Source organism: Acipenser ruthenus, chromosome 25 (genome assembly GCF_902713425.1).
Source record: "Acipenser ruthenus chromosome 25, fAciRut3.2 maternal haplotype, whole genome shotgun sequence".
NCBI lineage: Eukaryota > Metazoa > Chordata > Actinopteri > Acipenseriformes > Acipenseridae > Acipenser > Acipenser ruthenus.
Window position 1 is genome coordinate 7,706,418 of NC_081213.1, and position 25,097 is coordinate 7,731,514.

General features: G+C 40.0%; 2 protein-coding genes across 7 annotated transcripts in view; one reads left to right on the forward strand and one right to left on the reverse strand.

The window, feature by feature from the left end:
- Positions 1-915: 915 nt before the first annotated feature.
- On the reverse strand, positions 916-11,598 carry LOC117413639 (glucocorticoid modulatory element-binding protein 1-like). 6 transcript variants are annotated; one of them, XM_058999937.1, is made up of 10 exons: positions 11,076-11,598; positions 7,857-8,024; positions 7,380-7,438; positions 6,495-6,616; positions 6,191-6,294; positions 5,778-5,929; positions 4,591-4,737; positions 4,058-4,195; positions 3,491-3,613; positions 916-3,123 (listed from the first exon to the last, which is right to left on the reverse strand). In XM_058999937.1, the coding sequence occupies exons 2-10, from the start codon at positions 7,976-7,978 to the stop codon at positions 2,285-2,287; spliced, it is 1,806 nt and encodes a 601-aa protein (XP_058855920.1). In that variant the 5' UTR covers positions 7,979-8,024; positions 11,076-11,598; the 3' UTR covers positions 916-2,284. The 6 variants fall into 6 exon arrangements, with proteins under 6 accessions (XP_058855920.1, XP_058855919.1, XP_058855918.1 ...); XM_058999936.1 differs by having other exon boundaries at positions 10,966-11,598; XM_058999935.1 differs by having other exon boundaries at positions 11,070-11,597.
- A 2,257-nt stretch (positions 11,599-13,855) lies between these two features.
- The window catches only part of LOC117413965 (discoidin, CUB and LCCL domain-containing protein 1-like), a 36,674-nt gene continuing 25,432 nt past the window's right edge, over positions 13,856-25,097 (forward strand). Inside the window, exons 1-2 of the mRNA XM_059000301.1 lie at positions 13,856-14,044; positions 24,872-25,096. Of these exons, the coding sequence (XP_058856284.1) occupies positions 13,945-14,044; positions 24,872-25,096 (325 nt within the window). The 5' untranslated portion in view covers positions 13,856-13,944. The remainder of the gene's footprint in view (positions 14,045-24,871; position 25,097) is intronic.

Consider the following 25,097-nt stretch of genomic DNA (forward strand, 5'->3'; position numbering starts at 1 on the left):
GTTTAACCCAGTTTGGTTCACCAGTACACCATAGCGAAGCGTCATTCCCTGGAGAGTGAAGAGCCAACTGTCTTTACCATGATAGTCACAATACAAGAACAGTTCCATAGAATGTACAGCGTTATCCCAATGTGTAATTTCCTACAAAGTTTGTACTATTTACATAATTACAAAAGCACTACTGACTCAATACATCGCCAACCAATTATATTTGCTTTTTTTGTTTGTTTTTTTAAAGCACCCCAACACCACGTTCAGTATTAACCAAGACAGAAAGCTCAGACAACAGTACCTGCAGCAGTAGGTGGTTATGACAGCCACAAGCTTGCAGATTTGATATTTGGTGACAAAACTCCACCATCTGGAATATTTAAAGGCTATTTTTAAGACCATTTGTGACACTGAAGCTTTTAAGTTCAATTACAGCGGTTGTCAGTGCTGGACAGGAACATAATGAACTTCAGCACAAAAGTGGCCAGCAAGCACCTACCAAAAAGAATAAATAGTTTTTAGGGACAGTTGTGTTTGACAAAAAAGCAATATTCCAATTAGTTTAATTGGGGCAGCAAGAAGAACATTTTTAAAGCCAACATCTCCAGAGTACACAATCCGACATCTCAGCACGACATGCTTGCTAGAAATGAACGTTGTAGCAGTGTTTAATCAACGAAACATTCAAACGGACAACTCTAGTTCTTTACTAGTTTTTACTTTTAGATACATTTTTGGAATAGAACAGGTAACCCTTTACAAATATGGCAGCATTTCTGTTACAGTCGTGTGCAGATGTGTTAGAACGCCTCCAGAGGTGTCATTGATATCCTTTATATACCTACCTGCATGAAAACCTCTGGGTGTGAAAATTTCAATTTTCAGTCAGTAATCAGTGATATAGAAACAACAGGCACTCATGTGTGAAAATGTTAGACCACTTTGTGCTTTAATTAGGCATCTTAAACAACTTCTAAAAAGTCTCATGCATTTTTCCATTTGTGGCTATTTGTTCCTTTTCTCTTGCTCTTTTAAATGAATTGCATGTGTGTGTGGCTTATTAAAGTCATCAATTATTGTGTCTACTTTGAAAAGTTTCCAAGATTTTCGGTTCCAGTGGTTTGATCGCATGTGCACAACAAATCACAACAGAAGCAATGGGGTGTTCTAATGAATTTGCACACTGCTGTAGTTGGGTGTTGTGTGTTACACAAGATGTGGAGTGCACTTGGGAAATAGTATTCTATGTAGTATACTTTTTTTGATAGGGCATTATACTTCAGGTCCACATTTAAGGGAGCGCTCAGTCAAACATATGATATACAAGGTATGTTACATTACAAAATTTGCTGTGCAACAATATTGTTTGTTATTTGGAAGAGAAAATTCCTAAACAAAGGCTTAAATAGAATAAGACATTTTTCAATTTGAATCAAACTTTCCATCATCAAGGTTGCTTGGAAGCACATGTCCTTGTGCATGAAGAGTGATAGTTATAGGGATTCATCGACCCACTGACCCCCTTTTAGATATCTTTTTCACTTTTGACCCTGCTTTCATCGGACGTCTTGCATTGAGAAGGCTTCATGACCATTCTGACTGAACCTGTTTCTTGCAGTCACTGGATTTTGGTCTGTGGAATTGCAACCATTTTTGCTGTATATTCTAAACACTTTCCCCAATATACGATCTCTGTCTGAACATCAAAGCCCCCTCTTCCCCCTACCTGCCTCCACAGAGGAAAAGTTCTGAAAGCAAAGAAGTTGCAAGCTGGCTTTTCTTCTTTAAAATAAAAAGCGATAGCACTGCTTTATGAAATCTAACAAACCAATGCACAAGCCGCTCCTGTCCATCCAAACATGTGCTTCAAATATCTACAGTTGGGTAATTCTATATTTACAGCAAAGGAAAGATATTTCTTCCAAGTATAAGCATTTCATTACTTTAGACAGTAATCTTCCTTTGGCTGTGGAGCACAATTTCTTTTCTGCTTTTTATTTATAGAAAGTCTTCCAAAATTATTTTATCTTTGACCGCTGATCAGAAAGATAAAAAAATATTTATACGTTTAAAAAAAAAAACGTAGGCGTATTAAAAAGTTTATTTTTCCCCTGGAAATGTCCCGCTTATACCAACATTTGTGGTGGGACTAACCAAGAGAGTACAGACCTACCCTCTCCTCCCTCCACTCCAGTGCAACTTTACTCCTTTCAACACATCAACAATCCAGTACAGAGAATTAGACTCCTCATCCAATCCCAAGCAGGGTCTCTTAATTTAGTAGCCACCTTCCTCACTGTCCTTCATTTGTGTCCTTGGCTTCATGATCCTCTGAAGCCTCCTCTTCGATGACCACAATCTGGACATCGTGCAGCTGCTCCTGGTGCTCCATATGAACTGTGGCCTCTCCCATCTCCAGCTCTCCCTGCACCTCAACTCTGTCTTCCACCTCCGTCCCCTCCTCTAGCTCGATATTCATTACTGTGGGGTGGTGGATGTGATTTGGGGAGTCAGGGTCGATTTCGATGACTGTGTGGGTCTGTGTCTGCATCTCCTCCTCCTCCTCCCCGATCACCTGCCCTTCCTCCTGCAGCACCACCTCACCCCCTCCCTCCACCAGCCCCTCCTCCTCCTGGGCTGCCTGCTCCTGCTCCACCTCCACCAGCTCCACTGGGCTCACCAGCTGGCTTGGGTCCTGGACCGCGGTCGTGCTGAGCAGCGTCAGACTGGCGGATGGATGGAAAGCAATGGTCTCCTGAGGCATGCCTTTGCCCTGGCTCCCCGGCACCACTGTGGCTGTGGTGTAGCGTGTGAAGAACTGCGAGCCAGCAGGGAGGGTGTGTAAAGTGATGGGACTGGACTGCTGTGCCAGCGTGTGGACTGGCAGCCCGCCCATCGTGAAAGGCTGTCCCATGGAGGAGATGGTGATGGGGGAGAGGACTGTGAACTGCTGGCCCTGTGTCTGCTGCAGAGGGGTGCTGGTGGTAGAAGCTGGTCTATGCAGGCGTGGTCGTTTGGGAGGTGGCTTGCTGGGTGTGCCCAGGGACATAAGCATCAAGTTTTGGACAGGCTGGGATTGAACTCGCCAGTCCCGAGTCTGCTTCTTCTGTTCCTCTAGCTGATGCGTGAGGTCTGAAATATAACGAACACACGATTTAAAAACACCCTTTCTAAGTCGCCCTGGATAAGGACGTCTCCTAAGAAAATAATAATAATTTTTTTCAACCACAAATTACTTCCAGATTTTAACAAAAATAGTTATGAACAAACTTTTATTTGCAAATTTATTAACACATTTTTCCCAGGATAGTTCCCTAAGTTTCTGCATTTTCCCTTTCCTTTCAGAATATATATATATATATATATATATATATATATATATATATATATATATATATATATAGTGGTAACTGTACTGTGGAGCCAGTGCTCAGTTAATCTTGTCCCATAGGTAGTAAAGCCCCACCCCCATGCATCACCCCCCACCCCTGCCACTTGCCTGTGAGAGTGCTGTGAATCTGCTCCTGGCTCTGGTCCGTCTGGCTCCTCCGATTATCCAAAGCTGTCTTCACCGTGTCCAGCAGCCCAAATATCTGAGCCAGGTTATTCAGCACAGCTGCATCTGCAACAGCATATAGTTCATACAGGGGACATCAACTCTAGATTCTCACTACACAGGAACAACATCCCTTTTTCTCTGTATTGCAAACTGCAACATCAGCACCTACAGCAACACCTTGCAAAGAAGACTGATTGATTCACAGATAGACATTTCTAACCAATTTCAAATGACCAATTTGAATGTTGCCTCATGGCTGCAATCCACTTACCAGCGGGAAGGACCTAAGATCAATGAGCAACCTCCACTACTGCCGTCACCCACCCAACTTTAAGCAACAAATGTTGCCAAGATACGAAGCCTGTCTAGTCTCCACTGGTGCATGACCAGTATTGGCCGCTGAAGTGCAACATCTTATATTCCTTCCTAACCCTGTCCGAGTGGACAGGCCAATGCTCCCAGCGAGAGTGTGGCTGTCTGCTCCCAGGACTCGAGGAGAGTGGGTACCTGGCTCCTGCAGGGTAGCCTGCCCACTCCTCTGCTGAATGCCCCTCAGCAGTGCCAGCAGCTCTGTGCGGATGTTCGTGACGACTTCCCCCATTAGACCCACGTCCGCGATGCCTTTCCAGAAACTCAGAGTCTCCTCTAGGTCAAGAGAAAAAGATATTGATCCTTGTTAGCAATAACATGTGTTGTTGCTACAGACCAAGATCAACTGGAAATCTTATTTCTTCCAGGTCAATACCTGGACAGCTTGGCTTGCCATTTTCTTACCTATTAGCGTAACAGCAGAAAGTTTCAATTTTTACCATTCGATCTGTAGGGTATTTTTAGATGCTGCGTTACATGAACTAGACTGACCTCACGTAGTTTCTACAGGCTGCATAGTGAGGGAATAGTGGTGTCATATTACCTTTAACATCAAAATGGATGAATGCATTACATTTCACACTTGAGTGTTTGCATTATCCTGCTGGCTGCCATCATCTAGGACCCTATTGAGAGACAAATAAAAACAGCACAGGAGGATGTGAACCAACCCGAGATGTCGTCGGTGTCTTTCTTGGCCTCCTGCTCGGTGCTGGTAGGGATACCACTTGTCATGCCTGGGTTCCAGTCCATGCCCTCCTCCTGGCTCTCCTCCGACACGGTGATCTGGCCCCCGTTTCCTATATACAGAGAGATGGCTAACGCGACAGTAACACTGAGCACTGGGCTGGAACCAGCAGACTCCGCAACTCAAGAGATCACAACATTCTTTAGTCACCATCACGTATATCCGACTGCAGTGGGACCAGAGTCAGGGCAGATATGTAAAAAGTCAGATAAATGAATCCTGTTTTAAATACCATTATACACAGCTGTAACACTTTTTATATTCACACAATTATTGTTTACAGATTCAGCTTTTATTAGGGAGCTCCCCTAAATCCCTTGCTTAGAAAGATACAGGGTATTAATGCTTGTGACAGAGTAGCCGTTTGTTGTGTGGATGCGTGCATTCACTGTTGAGTGACAGGCAGGAGATCGAGATGGAGCTTGAAGTTGGTACGCCCCGCAGGCAAAAAGGATTTATTTACATATCAACACACTGAACACCTTCACCTGACACTGCCAGCAATGGCAGCGCACGCAGTACATACAACACAGTGTACGAAAACGTTGGTAGGATCTACAGTCTCTGAACCAATCTTCTCTGTCAATAATAAACTAACGTTGCTGAAGAGATTGATCATGGCTGATAAACGGTTAGGGCAGATATGTGACCAGCGGATACGTGACAGATCACTGTATTACAGTTTCAATTGCACTTTTTAGTTTGTACAGAGATCATTGCCATTACCATGATGCTGTTTTGAGCCATGTCAAGTTTCTTAAGATCATTTCACCTGCAGAGTGAATTTGTCACCACCCCTTCACTGGCTTCTTTTCTCTCAATAGCCAATCAGCTGCTTCCCCTGTTGACTATTGATAGAAAGTGAGAGCTTCCTTTAACCTAAAGTAGTACCAGAAATCATATTCAATATTAAAACATGCTATAACATGTTTTCTTCTTGAACTGCTCATTTGAGATGTATGCAGCTAATGGCAATTCAAAATGGAAATGCAAAAAGATTTTTGGAATTATTTTCTAAGATACAATTACTTTACAGGATAAACCCTTCAATGCACACGCAGTGTGTATGAAATGTTGTTTGGTCTGATCAGCCCGAGCCCCTCGTCTCACCTTGAGGAGACGTGGGAGTCTGCACCATGCTGGTCATCTGCAAAGGGAAGCGTGTGTTATTGATCAGGAGGTCAAACTTAGTGCTGCGGCAGGTGTTGGTGCACACATGCTCGTGCTGGTAGAAGTCAATCTGCCCAGAGTCCATCATTTTCCTGAAACCAGAGGGAAAAATACATTTCAGATTTCATTCAGCGAAAATGTTTAACGAGGGCGAGAGGCATCGTGGCCTAGTGGTTGGAGCTGATCAGCTGGGAAGCTGTATGGCCTAGTGGTTACAGCTGAGGGACTGGGTGAGAGGCAGCATGTGCAGTGGTTGGAGCTGAGGGACTGGGTGAGAGACAGTATGCCCTTGTGATTAAAGGAACTGGGAAGGAGGTCCTTTCTGACGATTCTCCTCTGCCCCAGTGTCTTACCTCAGCATGATCCCTTCCAGTCGAATGGCTCTCTTCCAGTCTTTCAGTGTAGCCTTTCCAGCCAGGTGGACAAACTGCTTGGGGCTAATCAGCTGATCGTTATACTGGAGAGACAAGAAAGCGCAATCCGAGCAGAAAATTTAGTACTTTTTTTCAAGGGGTTCTAGCAGTAGTTCTGGAGTGATTATCAAATATGACCAACACATTAGAGCAGAAACTGCATTTAACTATTTACATAGAAGGAACTCCTAAACGTGTGCTAGTTTTTTTAGTTTTTTAGCATTAATGAAACTACAGAGCGCACCTTCACACATTTCACGTTGATCCCTGGGCAGACAAACTTCTTCCACAAAAGCACAGCCTTGCTCTCCCCGCAGGTGATGGGGTAGCCAATCTCCACCTCCTCCCCGTCTACAGAGACTTCATCTGGAGAAACAATCACAGCTGAGAATGACCAGGTGTGAAACAGCTGGTCTGCTGCAATGATCTTAACAGTCCTAACCCTAAACACTACTGCTTTTTTAACTCGGCTACATTCATTCTGCTGGTCTTTCCCCATAGCTGATGCACTGACCCACTTACTAACATTACGTCACAAAATAAAAATACAGTGAAATGGGGTCCGCACAAAATCAGGGTGTATGTATTAGGATCTGCCACTAGATCATTACAAAAAAAACCCTGGTAAGTAGTCACAGACTGGATCTGTAGTTAGAGATAACAGTGCTGATCTGTGTAATGGAAGTTAAAATATTAACATTGTATTTCATTTTTTAATTTTTTTTATTTAAAAGCCTTTTTCTAGCAAGTTTGAATTGTCTAAAAAAAAGACTGGATCAGGGAAGGATATAAATTACGTTATTATCCCCAGAGGAGTATAATTGATAAAAATAGACAAAAAGTAATTCTGTTTTTACTTCTATAACATTTTAAAACGTTTTAGGGTTAGGAGAAGGGTTTTAGGTTTAGGGTTTAGGATACAGACCATTAAGTCTTTTATAATAAACTTTTCTGTATTTCAGGTTGCTACAAGGACCACATCTTTAAAATTACCGTTTTAAAGTATGTGGTTTTGATGTATGTGGTTCCTGACTAGCAGTGTGAAGACGTGGTTTAATTCCTAACAACGTTGACAGAAAAAGACCAACCTCCAAATAAGAAAGGTACTGCCAGCACCCATCCTTCTCACCTGTGTGTGTTTCTACAGATACAACAGCAGCATCCGTCTCGGCCGAATCTTCACACATCCTGTTGAGGGAAAAGGAATGGGAATTGGTTCTGTACTGATGGCAATGGGATATGAAAAATGAACTGGTATTAACTGGGATTGAATCTGGCTACCAAAAATAAGTGATGAGCTCTGTTAACTATGCTAAGATCACAAGGCTTCTGGTAACTCATACCACATCCCTTCCGATGTTAAATTATGTATTATTATATTCTGTATTTACAGGGTGGAGCTACGATTTAACATTGCTAAGCAACATACTGAATTTGTTTAAAGATAACATTTAACAAAACTGATGCAAATATTCACACGGGCCTACAGTGCATAGGATGCGATACACATGGAAAAAATAAGAATTCCACAGTAGACACAACTCCCTAGACTCTATGAGCTGCATGAAAAAATGAAATGGAAAATGGAAGTCGACATGTGCCTCACCCCTGGTGCACGGGCTGGAGCTGCAGAATGACCTGAGTCTTGGTGCCTTCTGTGCTGTCCCCTTCCTCGTCCTTCACCACTACCATGTCCCCCATGGACATCGTCACGGATGTGTTCTCCATGCCTGCCAGCGCTGCCTCGTCCCACACGGTTCACCTCGCAGCACAGCTGGGGATCAGAGGCACAGCAGACAGTGTCAGCTTTCCTCAGCAATGAAAACAAAAGGTCTGCTTTACTATTCCTACCCACCCTGCCTTCTTCGTGATTCAAATCTCGATTCAAGTACCTTTTACTGCAATTTTCTAACTGACACAAAACTCGGCAGACAGAATACATTACACAAAACAATGTACACAGCATGTCAAATTCTTATGTGATTACATTGTCAAGTAAAGTGTGGCACATACTCTGTCTGCGGTCCTCCCTATTTGACGGAGCCCATCAGATTAGTTGTTACAGGCTACATAAAGAACGAGTGGCACACTCTGACATGCAGTCTATGAGGATCGTTGGTAAAGCGTGATTAAGCATGTACAAATAAAACAAGGCAAGAGACATGGTAAAGCTTGGTAATGCATAGTAGAGGCATGTGTAAAAAACAAGGTGAACTATGCACTTTTACTGTGGCCAACTGCTATAAAAGCCCTTACCAAAGTGGCAAGCAAATACATAGTACTAATATGAAGTCTTTCTGTATAATGGAAGCTTGTGAGAACAGTTACCGGTTTTGTGATTTATAATACGTTTTTACACAGATCATCCATCTTACCATGTCATCTCTTATATACAGGCGACACCCTGTGCACAAATGTATTCATGTGTAGAACTCTGTTTCACACATTTTCTTAACAAATACTTTTCCAGTCTGCTGTTTTTCATTAATATTCAACACTGGCGGCTACCGGATAATAGATCAAAATGCACGTTGTCCTGGATGCCTCTGGGGCAGATGACTCCATGGTGAGTTTACTATCAAAGGATCTAATACTGAACTCGTTGCCCACCTTCCATGATTTCAGATCAGCGAACTGATAGAACTTGGAGTTTCTCAGTATTTAAACACTAAGCAAAGCAGATTAATTCATTCAAATCCAAACTAGCATTTGCTCCAGTGCAAAGTTTGCACCACAAAGAATTAGCATACTAATACATAATATAAGCAAACAAGGCGTGTTTTCCCTGAAAGGAATAAACAGCTAATGCTCGACGGTATCTTTCGACTCCCAGTCCAGCCGACAATTGCAAAATCTGCACATCATTATTTTTTGAGATACATACATCCCCTTGTGCTTTAAATTCTTTGCAGCGTTGTTTAATTGCTATGCGTAGTTTAGGCATTTTACAAACAAACGTCTCTTCCATCCCAATTTTAATTCCCGAAAGTGGTACGGCTCGCTCCAAATTATACATTTGCACAAGTGCTTGTCAGAGCTTCCGTTTCCCTTCAGACTGCGTCTATGGTAACGGCTGAGCCTTGACAACTACAATTGCAAGTATTTATTTAAAGTATTTTTTTTATATAAAATGCAATTCACTATTTGCTTTATAATTTGTTTTCATTTTATTGTGTTTGATATGTTGCATTTCGTTTTAGTTTGTGTTATTTCGTATTTGTGAAAAACACTGGGCTCTATTTGCAGGTCTCTCCAGAAACTCTATTAACATGTTTCGGCCAATTCTGACCACCAGGGTGGCAACGTGTGTGGAGAACACCTGCACTGATTGCCAGTTAAAGTCAAAGGAAACTGAGCTCTTCCTTTAACATAAAGTAGTACCAAATATCACACTTTAAAATGCCAACACATGCGTGCTGTAACATGTGTTTCTTTCAAAACGGCCCTGTTTAACTAATAAAAGTGCTAGTGAGATTCATTGAATTATTCTGCTAGAATTACTTTGTGTAATGTGTATCTCTTATTGTTTAGATTCACTTCCTAAATAATTTTCTGCTTCGGTCATCACATCCTGGGGACTGTTAAGTTTGAAGCTTCAATGTAGCCTCAAGACAGCTCTCAGAAACGGTCTACTTCTGAAGTATGTGTGGAACACCTGCGCGTAACCATTAACCTGTCTGCTTGCAACACTCTCCCACTAATGCATGTAAAACATCAATAGAAAATATACAACAAATGTGCCGTTTCTTACACCCACTGGGAGCAGAGCGTTGCAGGCGGCTACGTTAACGGTTACACCCCAAGACACGTTTCTAAAAGTTCTACTGAGGCGTTAAGCTGCTGAGTTTATTTATATAGTCACCAGACTGTGATGATTGAAACAGAAATAAACCCCAGGTGAATCGAAAAAAGCGTACATTAACATAACTCTGAAATTCCACATCCATATCAAGCTGTTCTTTAAGCGAAGCTGAATCTCCAGCCTTTATAAGTAGCCTCAAGTCAAGACCCATTTCTTTTCACTGCCTTTACATTAACCGGGTTACTTTGTAACTTGGTTGCCCATGTACGTCAGTACTTATAGTCAAAATGTTTAGCTGTACACACCTCTGTGCACGAAATGCACTTTATGAATTGGCGTTTTCGTATTGTATTGTGTGACAGACCTGGCGTTTTTATACTGTATTGACCGATTGCCCAGTACAGTCCATACTTTTTATTGGTTTACTTGCTACATACATACATGTGATAAATGTCTGAAAAGCAGAGAATTCCTTGGCATATGCCTTTACCACTGCACTAGCATCACAAATAGCAGCACAGCAAAGCAGCAGTACGCTATGAGCACCTGCAACTCGTGATAAAACACAAGCGACAAACTACCAAAATACACGCAGCGCCCCTAAGTTTGTATACGCGTTACACCCCTCCCCCAGTCAATACGGCGCTGTTTTTTATCCGCTGCTCCACAGCGGATAGAAATCTGGTAGTTGTGCGCAAGCTCGTTTCCGCAGCAACGTGCAGGGTTTATTGTTTTCATATACCGTGCTATTGTGCATAGGGTGACAAGGGAGGCGCGCTCCCCGACTGTAAAAGTACGCCAACACTGTCTGTAACCAAAGCTACACAACGCACGGCGCGTTGCCCGTCTGTCCGGCCGCCTGCGTGCCTCCGTTGTTTCCCTCTCTCGCTCGCTCCCCCTCAGACTGACGTACCCCGGTGCGGCAGCACGTACACTAACACAGCGCGGCGGCGTTGCTCCGCTCCAAACGGGACCCTCAGGTGCTCCCGAGGCTTCACCCTCAGCCCGGCTCCTTACCCTCACTCTGTTTGGCTCTGAACCCCAATCGATCCTGGAATCGGGGTATATCCACCTCGGGTCTGTTTTCTTACTGTTTTACTGCGAACACATCCCTGGGCGCTGAGGGCGCTTGTGAGCATGCGCGGTGTCTTCTCGCTCCGATACACTTCCTGCTCGGAGGGGAACTGTGCAGCGCCGCAGCAATGGCCCCTTTACTGTACTTTCACAAAACAACCAAGCACACCAGAAACGCTCCTTAAACTGGATGCAACCCGCGACAGGCGCTTCTGCAATGTGGGGTCAGAAGTAATTGTGCACATGTTCTTCTGATGTGAAAGAAAGACTTGTTGCGTTTTAGGAATGACGACATGTTTTTATAATTACTGACTTTTGCAAATTTACCACTGCAGCCTAGGATATGTTCTTCGCACACGAAAAACAATAAGTTATTAACGGAAGCCCCTTGTCTACCATATTTCAGTTTAAGAAGGGGTCTACACTGCCGTTGTGTTCATTCTAGTATCCAGTGTTGCCAAGTCTCACTAGAAAAAAAGTGACACTGCTTTTCAAAACAAGCCCAAAACAAACGCAATTCTTGTTATGGGTGTTTATGCAAATTCCAACCCGCGACTCAAATTTCAACCGAGACTGTGCCAGTATCGCGTTACCGGGGTGTCGACGCGCAAAGTATATTTAGACACGACAGAAGCGTTTAGTTGACTCGAGCAGTAAAACTTAAAAACATTTTTAATATATCAGGACCCTAATATTAATCTCATATATAAAAGCCTCGTATTAAAACCTCCCGTAAAATATTGGTTCACAACATATGATCAATTTCTGTAAAACCCTGATAAAAGCCTACATTAATAAAAGCCATATAATAAGATACACTATTCACAAATATATTTATTAAGAACCCTATAGGTATCAGACTTCACAAGGCGCATGACAGTGGTTATTAAGCCCAGTCTTTATTTTTCTGCACAAGGTCATTTTCCCTGAAGACTGAAATAGTCCTTCTCCCCCTCAATGCTTTCTTTTCTGCCATTAACCAACCTGCTGCTTTCCTGATGAGTGACATGCTTTGCAGCCAAGACTTACTTTGACCCAAAATACACAGTGAGGTGAAATCACAACCCAACTACCTGCCTACCTGAAAGATTCCACCTTTTATAATTCGATACATGCCTGTTGGTCTCTGTGTGTCAATAATGTTTTTTTCAACAAAGTGCCACTATATACATTATATTATGCACATACTTCTAACTTCAGTATGTTAGGGTAAAGTTAACATACACATGTATTAGTGCATGCTGATAATGATGCATGCTAGCTTTTTCAGTCTTGTTTTTCATCAGCAATTACAAATCATTCCACCAGGTGTCACTAGTGCACAAATGATTACATCCTGCTGAACCTTACTGGTACATTTCATCTTACAGAGATCTCAAAATAAATAAATTAATAAATCAAAGCTATTTAAGGGCACTATCTATGTTTGATTAAACACAGTGTGTGCCATATTTATTGAAGGAATTCTTATAGAAAATGAAATATAATTACAAAATATTGGAAAGAATGATAGATATTTGAAATAAATGCAGCACAAAATATGTTGCTCTTAATTTTATCAATGTTTATTTTCAAGAATATATTTACAGTATACATTTTCAGTTTTGTTAAAAAATCTAATATATATATATATATATATATATATATATATATATATATATATATATATATATATATATATATGTGTGTGTGTGTATATTTTTTAATATATGTATATAGGTCCTATATTGGAAGTATGCCAAAGGAATATAAATATATTCAGAATAATATTAATTCAAATACAATATTTTTTGTTGTTAGTTGTTTTGTTGTATACAGTTACATTTGTTTTCCAGCTCACAGATAATTGGCAGTTTATTGGGCTAGATTTATAAAGGTTTTTTCGAAAATTAAAGATCTGCTTAATAAAGCTGTAACCCTAAAACAATCAACAGTTAATTTAGGTGATTGCATCTTAGTTAGATTTTTCCCTTTGTGCGAATAAAATTTGAAAGTTTCTAGTCTTAAAATTTTCGGACATTCACAAAGCATAATTGTTGTGCTAATAGTTTTTTTCAAAAATAAAGCAAAAATTAAGCTTTGAATAAATAACTCGGGGTTCATTGAAGAGATCGTACCAATGCCCCTCTTCGAGTAACACTATCTGTTTCTGTTTAAAAAAGCAGTGCACATATATCACGGTGTGATTCGTCGCTTTTACTTTTTGGAAACAGACATATTTGCTGAATTTCCAGGTGCAACAACCCTTAAGACCCCCCACAATGTAGTAACAAAGACAGAGAAAAGCCACACTGCGCTGTTGCGTTTGTCCTGACCCGTGACAACAGAAATACAGTATTAATTAAAAAAAAAAAAACACGCCGAGTACAGAGCAGCGCACTGTAGCTCCCTGGCCGAAGCTAGCGAGGAATTTCTGACTGAGGAAAAATGTTTACAAGGAATTGTACAGTGTATAGCACAGACTTCTCCTGGGATAACAAACTACCCACGGTGCTTTGCTAAACGTTTACTGCCCTTGCATCCCGCACTGACCTAATTATTTATGATGTCACTTAAAAAGGGCAGTAATAACTAACATTGCAAAATCCCGAAGAGGTATGCCTTATTTGGAGAAGGATTTCTTGCAAGTGGGAAGTTAGATTGACGTCGTCTCGCCCCAATCCTACCCTATAGTTGTAGTGCCAGCCAATGGGACGCTACCGAGGAACGAGTAGATGCATATGAATACTTGACCAGTTCAGATTGATTAGCGGATAAACCTTTGCTAACTGATGGGTGTATTACGGGTTCTCAGTATCCGCGCCCGTTAAACTAAACCATGTATGTTACACTACCAAACTTTTTAGAAAAATTAGATATTTTAACCACGGTTTTATTTATTTTGTGTCTGGAGACTGGCGGAGTCGATGGGCAGGAGGGTAAGTCATTTTCGTCATTTTTCATATTTTTTCCAAAATATAATAAAATCTACAAAGATACCGAAAAGCGACTTGTCTATCTTTACTAATGCATTTGTTGGTTTATTAAATTCAGTTATTTACAGTGTGTCTGCGTTTCGTTTCGAGCAATGAATTTCCAAAGTGGACTGCAACAAGTTAATGAATAACTAACTTAGGGATAAACACAACTGTCATTGGCAGACGTCTGCGTTAGTATTGAATCCTTTAAAGGGCTATTGATACAATGCCATTATTTAAAAGTTACTTATTTCATACAACCAATACGATTGTCTTTGCATATTATCGGTACCGGGTTTTCTTTCATATTGTTGTAGTTTTGAACGAGTGTCACAATGCCGTGATTGTAAACTGCGCGTTTAATAAATAACTAATGTAATTCAGGTCTGGCTGCCAGGTAAAGGTGTTTCTTGGAATGCGTACACCTGTCTTGTCACGGTAACTGCCAGTCTACCTCTCTCTACTAGTAGAACCGATCGCTTCTGAACCTCGGGGTCGGTCTGTATTATGGAGAGCATTTCAATGCCCACAGATTATTTATGAGGCGTCTGTGACTGAAAAGTCCACTGTAAGTGCTGCTAGCATGTTATACTCGAATAATTATGTGTGTAGTTCATTCTTAAGTGTACTTAGTATAAACACGTTATCTGAAATAGGGGGTTCTTTTTACTATTCTTCATACAACTTGAAATCAAAGTGCTTCAGTCAAGTTTGGGACACGAAGAAAAAAAAATGGCCCTCTCCAGTTGGAAAACAGTACTGCAGTTTAAATGTGCTTTGAATGTTTTCAGATCTTGTGCGGTATCTGTTAGCCCAGAAGTAAATTGAGTTTTGAAATATGAAAAGCAGAGTTTAAACTTATACAGAGTTCCTGTCACAGTTCAGCAAGTGCAAATCAATTCTTATCTGAACACTCCCTGCCAGCCATGCAGTCCTGGGCCTCTCTCAAGCACAGACTGACGTTGCACTGAACTGTGCAGTGGTTTTGTGATGTACACAAATATGAGAGCTATAGGTTAAGTCCACCAAGCTCTGTTCTGGATTCAATGGGTTCATATCGAGTTATTATGGTAGCACACATCTTGTTTTGTGTTTCTACATGTGGCCAATCCATCCATCTAACAAACTGAGTTTCACTGCTGTAGACTGTGAGGGGCACATTTTCCAAAGCGTTTACTCCAGTCTTTAGTTAATTCCTATTTTTTGAAAGGAGACAAACACCTGTTAACTTTAACCAAATAAGTGAGTATTAATATTGAAGCCCCTTTTCAGTTTAATGTAGAAACACCAGCAAGACATTTTAAAAAATAGGATTTGATTAAAGACGAGAGGAATTGTTTTGAAAATGCGGTTTGTGTTGAAAACGCTGGAGAGAGGAGTTCAGTCACAGTCCTACAGATTAATTAATTTGTACCAATGATGAAAAGCTGGTGTCTAAAGTTAAACCTAAATATTTTGATAATCCTGGTCACAAAATGTAAGATCTAAATAGAACTAGAACAGACACAATCAAAATCAAATCAAAAGGCAAACAGAGTGCTTGGGTATATAGCCCAAAGTGTAGAGTACAAATCCCAGGAGGCTATGATGAGGTTGTAGAATGCACTGGTGAGACCGCACTTGTGGTCACCACAGTACCAAAGGAACATTGTGGCCCTGGAGAGAGTCCAACGAAAAGCAGCCAGACTTATCACACGGCTTAAAGGACTGAGCTATTAAGAGCTCAGTCTATTTAACTTAAAATAAAGAATAATTATGGGGGACATGATTGAAATTTTTATAATTAAGTGGAGACAGCCTAAGGACAGAGGGAAGGAGACACTTCTTCACACAGAGAGTGGTGAGGGGATGGAATGTGCTGCCGTGTGGAGTAGTGGTTAGGGCTCTGGAGTCTTGACCGGAGGGTTGTGGGTTCAATCCTAGGTGGGGGACACTGCTGCTGTATCCTTGAGCAAGGTGCTTTACCTAGATTGCTCCAGTAAAAACCCAACTGTATAAATGGGTAATTGTATGTAAAAATAACGTGATATCTTGTAACAATTGTAAGCTGCCCTGGATAAGGGTGTCTGCTAAGAAATAAATAATAATAATAGTCATTTTGTTGAGGCAGAGTCACTTGGATTCTTTTACCAAATTGGCAAAGTTCTGAGATGAATTAGCTACTAGGAACCGGGCGAGTCTAGAAGGGCCCAATGGCCTCCTCTTGTTCATACATTTTCTCATGTTCTTATTTCTAAGGTTGTTGTCCACACAAATTTAGCTCATAGGCATCCGTTTTTAAATCTATGGCATTTATCAAATGGAGAGGAACTGGAAATCTTCTGGGGTTTTTTTTCCAGTTGGGAGGTACTGAGACGAAATAAAAAAAAGCATCTCCTGCATGTTATTCTTGTTGGTGGTGACGTGTGTGTTTGTGTTGATAATAGACAGAGGAAAGGACTAAGACACAAGGCACTGTGAGTCACTCGGTCAGTGGCCCAGCTGGAGTTCAGAAGCAGCCTGTCCTGCACTCACTTCCAGGCCTGCTTCAGTTAGAGCAGTGCTGCAGACTTTCCAGTCTGACCCTCCTGAACTTCCACTTGAGTTAAAGAGGGGGCTTGCTCAATCATGGGATACAGCTGGAGGTTTGCAACATGCTGTAATGCCACACATAATGTTAAAGTGTTACCAAACACCCTGCAAAGATTACAAGAAACGTGCTACTTGTATATCTTTTCTGTGTCCTGTGTTGTTCATATCACAGCGTTATATTTTGCTGGTCATAAATTAACAGGACAGTACATTTCTCAGCATTTACTCAGAAGCATTCTGTGGTAGTTTGGTACTGACGGAGCAATGTGCTTCCTTAAATCCAGATGGCAGGCAAACATACACCTATTGAAACGGAAAAGGTATTATCAGGCTTACTTCCAGTTGGTGACACCTCACAGCTCTGTGTGCAAAGATAAACACAAAAGAGGTGCACTGTTCCTTACAGGGGTTGTGAAGTCTATATCGTATGGCATTGTGTTGGAAAGCTGTGTTCTGATGGGTGTTTGGTAAATTATTTTCACAGAAACAAAACTCTGTCGCGACACCTTTATTCGTACCTCTCCAATCATAAATATTAATAGTAAAGCGCTAAATGTTGCTTAGTTTGAGATGCATTTTTGACATTTATAACACATTCATTATTGAAAATACTATATGGTCATATTTTTTGTTAATGTTGGCAAATCATAATTGAGAATGCAGAGAAAACATATAATGAGATAGAAATGTTAATTCAGTTGTCTTACTTCTAAATAACACGAGCATGCCTTATAATTGAGAGGGAAATCTGCTTGTTGCATGTTATCTTTCGTAATATCATAGGATATAATTCAGGAGATTTTTTTAAGTGCAATTTTTACTGTTCCTTCCTGGTATCTAGTCACTTCCTGTGGTGAACGTCACATGACTTGATTGTTGCTCAACCACTGTTTAAATTATAGACACAGACACAGCAGCTCAGAACCATAGCCAGAAACAACAGCCCTTTAATTCTGTAATGTTGTCTTTGAATTATCTATAAAAAAAACAAGGAAATGAAACGATATTGAATGCATAACAAAGTACACCAATAATAATGCTACTAGTGCTAATAAAAGGTAAGAAAATACATAAATTGGTTAGAACTCCTTTAAGGCTGGTTACAAGAGGCAGAATAATTAGTTAACACAGGTACCAGAAAGGATTCTGGTGTCAGACTCATTGGCACTGCAGATACGCTTTATGAAAGAAAACGTAGCAGGTCTCTCCCTGTGAGACACCCGTAAAAGCAGCCAGACACCAGAATATCTGTAAAAAAAACACAGTGAAAGACTGGTAAAGCATAGGCAGGCTGTTTAAAGCCCAGAGAGCTTTGGTAAATAAATGCAAAAAACTATGGTAAATGCATAGTATAACCATGGGAAAACTGCAAAATGAAAGTGAACTCTTAACTTTAAGGAGTGTTATACAGAGAAACCTGCCTAATACCACTCCTGTTAATGTCACCCTCTGTTTATTATCACCACAATGACCCAGCCTGATTATAATGGGAGTCAATGGGAACGGGCTCCTGATAGCATCACTTTGATTATAATGTCCCAGCCTGGGTCACATCACACACATTCATCACTCATGCTAATGATTGCCACCCCTCTTCATCTCAGTCTGGTAAGTAAAAGCATACCATTAGATGGTTTACCTGGGAATAAGCTGCTGTACAGTATTGAAATGTTCCGACAGTGCAATGTGTTTCTTTACATCTATCTTTTGTTTTTAAATTTTACATGTACAGGAATACAAAGTGTACATGGAGAAAACATTGTATTATATCAGCTGTATCCCTTTGAATTGATGTTGAACTGGTTTGACTTCACTTACATTCATTTGAAACGCAGGAGAATTGGTGGGATAGAAAATGGGTCTTGGAGTACTGCAAATACCCTTACACAAGTTTGCATGCAAGTTTGCAATTTTCCCATGATTATACTATGCTTTTACCATAGTTTACCATGCTTGATCAATGCCTTCACTGTGCTTTTACTACAGGAAACTTTTATTAGGATACAGCCTATATTTTGGCATTAAAATAAAACAAATTAAATTTAGTAAAGGTTTTTTTTTTTACAGAAGAATAATGATTATTGTACTGTCTGATAAAGTGCCTTGTTGTTAAGGTTTGAGAGCTGAGTATAGTTTTGCAGTGAGATTTTGGCCCTGCACTATTGGCCCATATGCATTGCATCTGTGTGAGCAGGAACAAATTAGGATCTCAATACAAAAAGGCCTGTCTAAGCAATTTACAACAGGAAATACACAAAGACAGTTCCCATGCATTTGGTGTCTCAGGAGAAAGCATACTTATTAATATGACTAGACATGGTGAAGGTAATCGTCTGTGAAGTGGCTGATTAATCATCCAGTGTTCAAAATGCCACAAGCAACAAGGCCACCGCGGCATTTGAAGGTGTGCCTCCCACGTGGTTTGATAAAGAGTGCGGACAGTGTTCAGAAATGCATCGGAAACGCGCTCAGAAGATGCAGATCCCTGTTTTTCATTTCTTTATGTTTTTAGGGTCCTCATTGAAATAGTGGGGACCCCCTCTTATTAAAGTTTAGCACATTCATTTTGCACAGTTATTTTGCAGCTTGCCCATGCTTTTCCCACAGCTGTGTTATACACTTGCCATGTTGTTTAATATGCTTTACCATACCTCTCTTTGCTTTACCATGCTGTCACTATGCTTTGTTACTCTTTGCTATGATTTTACTATGGGAAACTTTGGGATCACTCTCTTTGATATAGTGTCTTTCAAGTTGAAACACAGCTGTATTTTATGATTCTCTCGTTACAATTTCATTACATGTGGATCTTTTTCACGTATCCATTTTACTTCCATGTTCACAAAGCATTCGATCAGATATGACATACTGTGATGGGTGAAATCCCTTCACATTCTGTTTGAATACCTTCATTGTTTATGTAAATAGTGTGTATTTTGGTGGTGGTTTGGTATTTTGTATTGTACAGTTTGAAATGATGTGGTCCTAACTAGCTGGGGGTTCAGTGGATGCCCTGCTTGACAATATCACCTGATTAACTGACCCAATGGCCAATCAATGAATTAAAATGAATTCACCTTCAATATCTAAGCCTGAACCTCTTCTTTGTGCTCAGTCATATAGTGGCTGGGCTTACAAAGGCTCTCCAGTAGAGTGCTGCTCATAGCAGTCACAAGTAAACTGCAATGCTATCCATTTGTGAAATAAAACCACTTAGCCCATTAACTGTGTGATAGTTAGATGCAAGCGCTCAGGCAAACTGGCAGGAATTTAGGCAGCTGTTGAAATAACAATGCTACTGTGCACCTGAAATTATAACAATATACAATTACACTTTTGGGTGCCTTTGGCAGCACCCCACTCCAGCTCCTTCTTAAACCCCAGTCTCTACAGGACTGAACAGACAGGCCAGGTGCAGCCTTTTATACACACCTGCAGCAGTTAAACCACATTGAATAATTCATTGATTGGCCCACCAGTCAAGGTCCACCGTTTCTTCAAACCCAGCCTCATTCTCACATGGAAAACATGTATTTTACATCATGGCCCAAACTTAACCCTTTGCTGCATCCAGTTTATATACTTACATTGAACTGAAACATTTATACCAAAAGTAAACAAATAGGAAGATAAAGATAATACTGTTATTGATGTTGCTGGTGGAATAATTTGACACATTAATACTGCAGAATATGAGAGTGAATGCAAATAAGTACCAGAACAAGATAGGTTGACACAAAATAAATCATACAAATAAAACACTGTTTACAAGTGAGGGATTTTCACCCCATCACAAAGTGACATTTTTAAACTGGCATCTATCTACCTGGTATTTTAATTTTCTCTTTAACCATACTCTAATTGTGTTAACCGCAAAAGTTAAGTCTAAATGTAATGCATCAAATGGCATAAATACAGCGTGTGTTCTGATTTTTTTCAAAGAAAAATAAATTTGATACTTAACGGGTTAATAGCATCACTATTTCAATGGTAGTCTGATTTCCTGCATTTTTGTCTGATTGACTTTGTAAGACTTTTACATACACCCCTTAGATTATGTCTCTGGGGATTTGTTTGTCCACTGATATATTCTAAATTACTCATATAACTAAAGCCTATTGTAAAAACATCAGATATTGTAAATTATATATAATGTGTTTTGTATAGAAATTTCAGTCCCATCTCTTAAGCAGCCTTGTTCCTGTCTGTCCAAATTAAAACCATTATTCTAGTGTTGATCCAGATTTCTACAGCTGCATGACTGCAATCACTGGAGCATTTCTGAAGGACTGCTAAATGCACGAATTTCCTGTGAAACTAGACCACAGACTGACTCCATGTGTCAGGCCCAGAGTTCTGAACAGCTTACAATGAGAAGATTTAGCCAAAGATAGTTGCATGGGATTTTCACCTTCTGAAATGGAAAAGCAATGCAGAAACTAAAACATAAAAGGGTGCAGGGCTACCAGGATGTTAAATATGCAGGAAATGGAGATGGTACAAGGCAAGGCGGTACAACTGACTGATCTTTAGCCATGTATAGCTCATTGAACGCCCCAGTACGGCTCTTCTGAAGGGGTTTCATTTGGTTTCAAGTACAGCCAAGACTCAGCAAAATTGATATTGTGGTTTGAAATGTTTAATACGCAGAACACTACTGAAAATTAATTTATACCATATCTATTTTCAACGTACTGCTTTTGGCCATACCTTGCTGTTCTTTACAATGCTTACTAATGTGTTTAAAAAGCAAAATGTAACAGAGCATAGTGAAAGCATGGTACATTTTTTTTTCTATGGTAAACTTTTATAAGGGAAACTTTTTGGTATTTCTTTTTCTCAATAAAAGTGTATATTAAAAAAAATAAGTATATTAAAATATAAATGTTCTGGGTCTACATTATCAAATCTATTTACTCCAAAATGTAATTTGCTAGTTGTTTTTAAGAAAGGAAAAATAGCACAATAAACTAGAAATAAACAACTCATTGAGGGGCTTGCCAACAATCCTTAGCTCTCTAATATTTGGTTAAGAATTGCTATAGGTGTTTTCTCCTTTCAGACACATTTTTGTGCTGCTGATATTGAAGTAAATAGCTTTGAGAGCTTTGGGTTTTTAATTGTTAGGAATATGCTTCAGTTACATCTGACATATTCTGTACAGAGAAGATAAAAATTTTAAATTGCTAAAAGAAACTTGAGTTCCGTGACAAACGTTCTGACTCTTTTTCAATGTCTTCAAATGTTGGGATGGTTTTGGATTCGCTGCTCATATTATTTTGAGATATGGATTCCACCCCCAATTGATAAAGTATGACTGGTCTCTTAATGGTGTGTGTGTGTGCTAATTATAGGTGTGAGTAAAAATAAATAAAGTAAAATAAAGACTTGAGAATTAGAAAAGTTTGTAAAAAGATGATTGGAGAATCGTATTTAGTGTGGGCTGAGGTCTTAAGTGGGTAATATGTTCTGTACAGTGGTGTTATCTATATTAATTCTGAATGTGCTGTATGTTATTAGTTGTGCTATTGTTTTTTTTTCCTTCTTGCCTTCATTTCTTGGCATGTTTTGGTAGCATGAAAGACTATGTTTCTTTTCGTATTTCTAAATTCAGCACTATTAAATATTAATTATGGATAAAAACCTGATTTTTAACCAGAGAACAGTAGAAATAAAACCTGTAAATCAAAATGATTGTTTTGTTTTTTATGTGGAAGATTTTCTTCGGCTTTTCATACAAAATATGTGGATAAAATGATCTTGTATTGTGTTTCTGGTATAATCACCGCGGCTCCAGTCTTCTGAGTCCCGATACTCAGCGGTGCCCCCGAGCTTCACCTGCCTTCAGTGGAGGCAGGATGCGGGTTATGAATCCTGGGAGGTATTGGAAATATATTGCTATTAAAACAACCACAGCAGCCTGGAAATTACACATGAGTGTGTGTGCAAGAGTGATGACTGAGTGTGACTCAGTTCAGAGTTAGTGCTTAATACAACATCTCAACCCTCTCATTGAAAACCACAACAGGGAGGTGGGTAACAGTGTCGCCCAGGGCTGGGCCATCACAAAAACAGCCTGTGACGAAAACACAAAGGGCCCTTATATTTTAGCAGTCACATTTAATTTTTAAAGGCTTTAGAAATACTAAAAGAAACTTACATTTAATGACAAACATTTAGACTAGAAATCTTTATCTAATTTCTTCAATTCTTTTCAACGTGTACAAAACATTTGAAGACATTGGCAGGGTTTTTCCATGCAGTTTAGAAACTGCAAATGCACTCTCCGTTGTCACGAGAGTGTCACACAGCACGAGTATGTCATGCACATTCATCACGCTACAGGAATTGTGCAGGCAAAACATGGTACGACTTTAAAGGGTGGGTAAATCACCTTCTCATGCTAAAAAGCAGCACACATTGACCAGGTTTTTTTGACAAGGGTTTTTTTTTGACATGACACGTGTTGTCTCTGTGTCAGGTCTACCTGAGAAGAGGTTTGTAGCTCAGTCCTTGGGATTAGTCTGACTGCTCCTTCTTTGGACTCTCTCCAGGACCTATATCACTTTAAACAAATATTGACTTGAGTTAGGTCTTACAGTGTTGCCCAAGGGTTGTAGAAATGCCAGACAGTGGGCAATAACGACAGATGCCACAGGCTGTATGTCACTTTTTCAACCGAAAGGAAACCGTTTTCCACACAGTCAATATCTATTTAACTATTGTTATCAGAGAAGTCTGGGATGCTGTTACTGGTAATTTTGTTTATTGTGAGGTGGCGTACAGGAGACCTGTAAAAACATATTGATGATCTGATGTTTGATCTGATGTTTACGCTAGGGTAATACACTGGGATTATAATAGTAGTAACCATCATCTTTAAATTTTATTTAGCAAATAATGTCGAGATATACACAAACAGAGCAAAAAACACAAATATGAATCCACAAATAAATAATATTTTATAAACATATATATTTTTTGAGGGTTATACATTCCAGCAATGTATGCATGAACTGAATCTGTTGCTGTAAACCTGAACTGTGTTTTAATAAACCGTATGGGCCAGTGACCAGTAAGAAACCAGTTCCCAGCTATTAGTGGTCTCCAGCAACTCTGAAATCTCAAACAGGTTGTGACACACAAACATCATGACTAATTTTGTCGGGAGGTTTCTCGTAATTGTTTGAAATAAGTAAATAAATTAGCCTGTGATTCATTTTACAACAATTGCAGTGTTTGCGATATTGAGACAAGTTGTGATATATACAAATGACATCTCTAACTGGAAACCCTAGCAACTGGGCCAAATGGCCAAATGGCCCCCTCTCATTCTTCCATTTTCTTACATTCTTATGTTAGTTAAGATTTACTGGAATGATTTTGTTGGCTCTGTATTATTTAAGAGATACCAACATGTCTTGCTGCATTGCCAGCTGAATAATCAAAGTGGCTACAGGGTAGAGCTCCCATTTTTGTTTTTGAATTTAAGGTTGTGACCTAATACAGCACCAATAAATAATGACCTCCTAATCATGTCGTAATCCACCACTAAGAACAGGGTGAATAACCTGGCCTATAACCCTACAAGCCTACACAGTGTTGTTTTCTTATTCAGATTGAATTGACATATTTGTTCATTTATTTATTTAGCTTTTAAACAATGTACTGCAGTCAGATTCTGGCTTAACCACATAGCCTTTCTTTTATTCCAAATAAAACGCCTCTATTATCAAAGGAAATGATTCATAGCTTTCTTTTAAATTAAAAAAAAAATGACAATAAACGAATGAGCCTCCTAGAACGATTTAAATAGATTTCATCAACTGCAAATGTGGTTTTATTTAATCAAAATGGTCTTTAAAAAAGTCCTTAACAAAACGTTTCTAAAAACAGTCCTTAAAAGTTTTGTGTACAGGAGCCCATAGGATCGAAAGAGGTAATAAGGGGATCAATAGAGCACCCCTGAGGTAGACCCGTAATAAACCGTTTAACAGTATTTAGATCTACCACTGGAGAACCTAATAAATACATTTCTCTCTGTTATTTCACGATATTTCATTCTAAAACAGTTGCAATAGTAGAAGACTATTGGATTCTAGCAGTCTGTTAACTTGTATATCCTGCAATTGGTTTAGGATTGTCTTTCGAGATGGTGAAAGTGACTTAGTTGTTTCTGATGAGATTCAAATGCTTGCCTGTGTTTGCCCCCTGCAGGTGAAGGGTGTGGGCACACTGTGCAGGGCTCCTCCAGTGGCACCCTGGCCTCGCGGAACTTCCCTGGCACGTACCCCAACGACACACAGTGCGAATGGAGGCTACAAGCCCCACAGGGGACAGGACTGACCCTCGTGTTCGGAGACTTTGACCTGGAGTACTCCAAGCACTGCACAGCCGGCTCACTCACCATCCTCCTCACTGAAGAGCCAGCCAGCAGCACAGG

Bases quoted from the DNA above. Each gene is read 5' to 3' on its own strand.
- LOC117413639 (XM_058999937.1), bottom strand. From the start codon at position 7,978: ATGGAGAACACATCCGTGACGATGTCCATGGGGGACATGGTAGTGGTG. The intron at 5,930-6,190 runs GTAAGACACTGG...CTCTGGTTTCAG, and splicing joins CTGGAAGGGATCATGCTGAG to GAAAATGATGGACTCTGGGC. The intron at 3,124-3,490 runs GCAAGTGGCAGG...GTTATATTTCAG, and splicing joins GATTCACAGCACTCTCACAG to ACCTCACGCATCAGCTAGAG.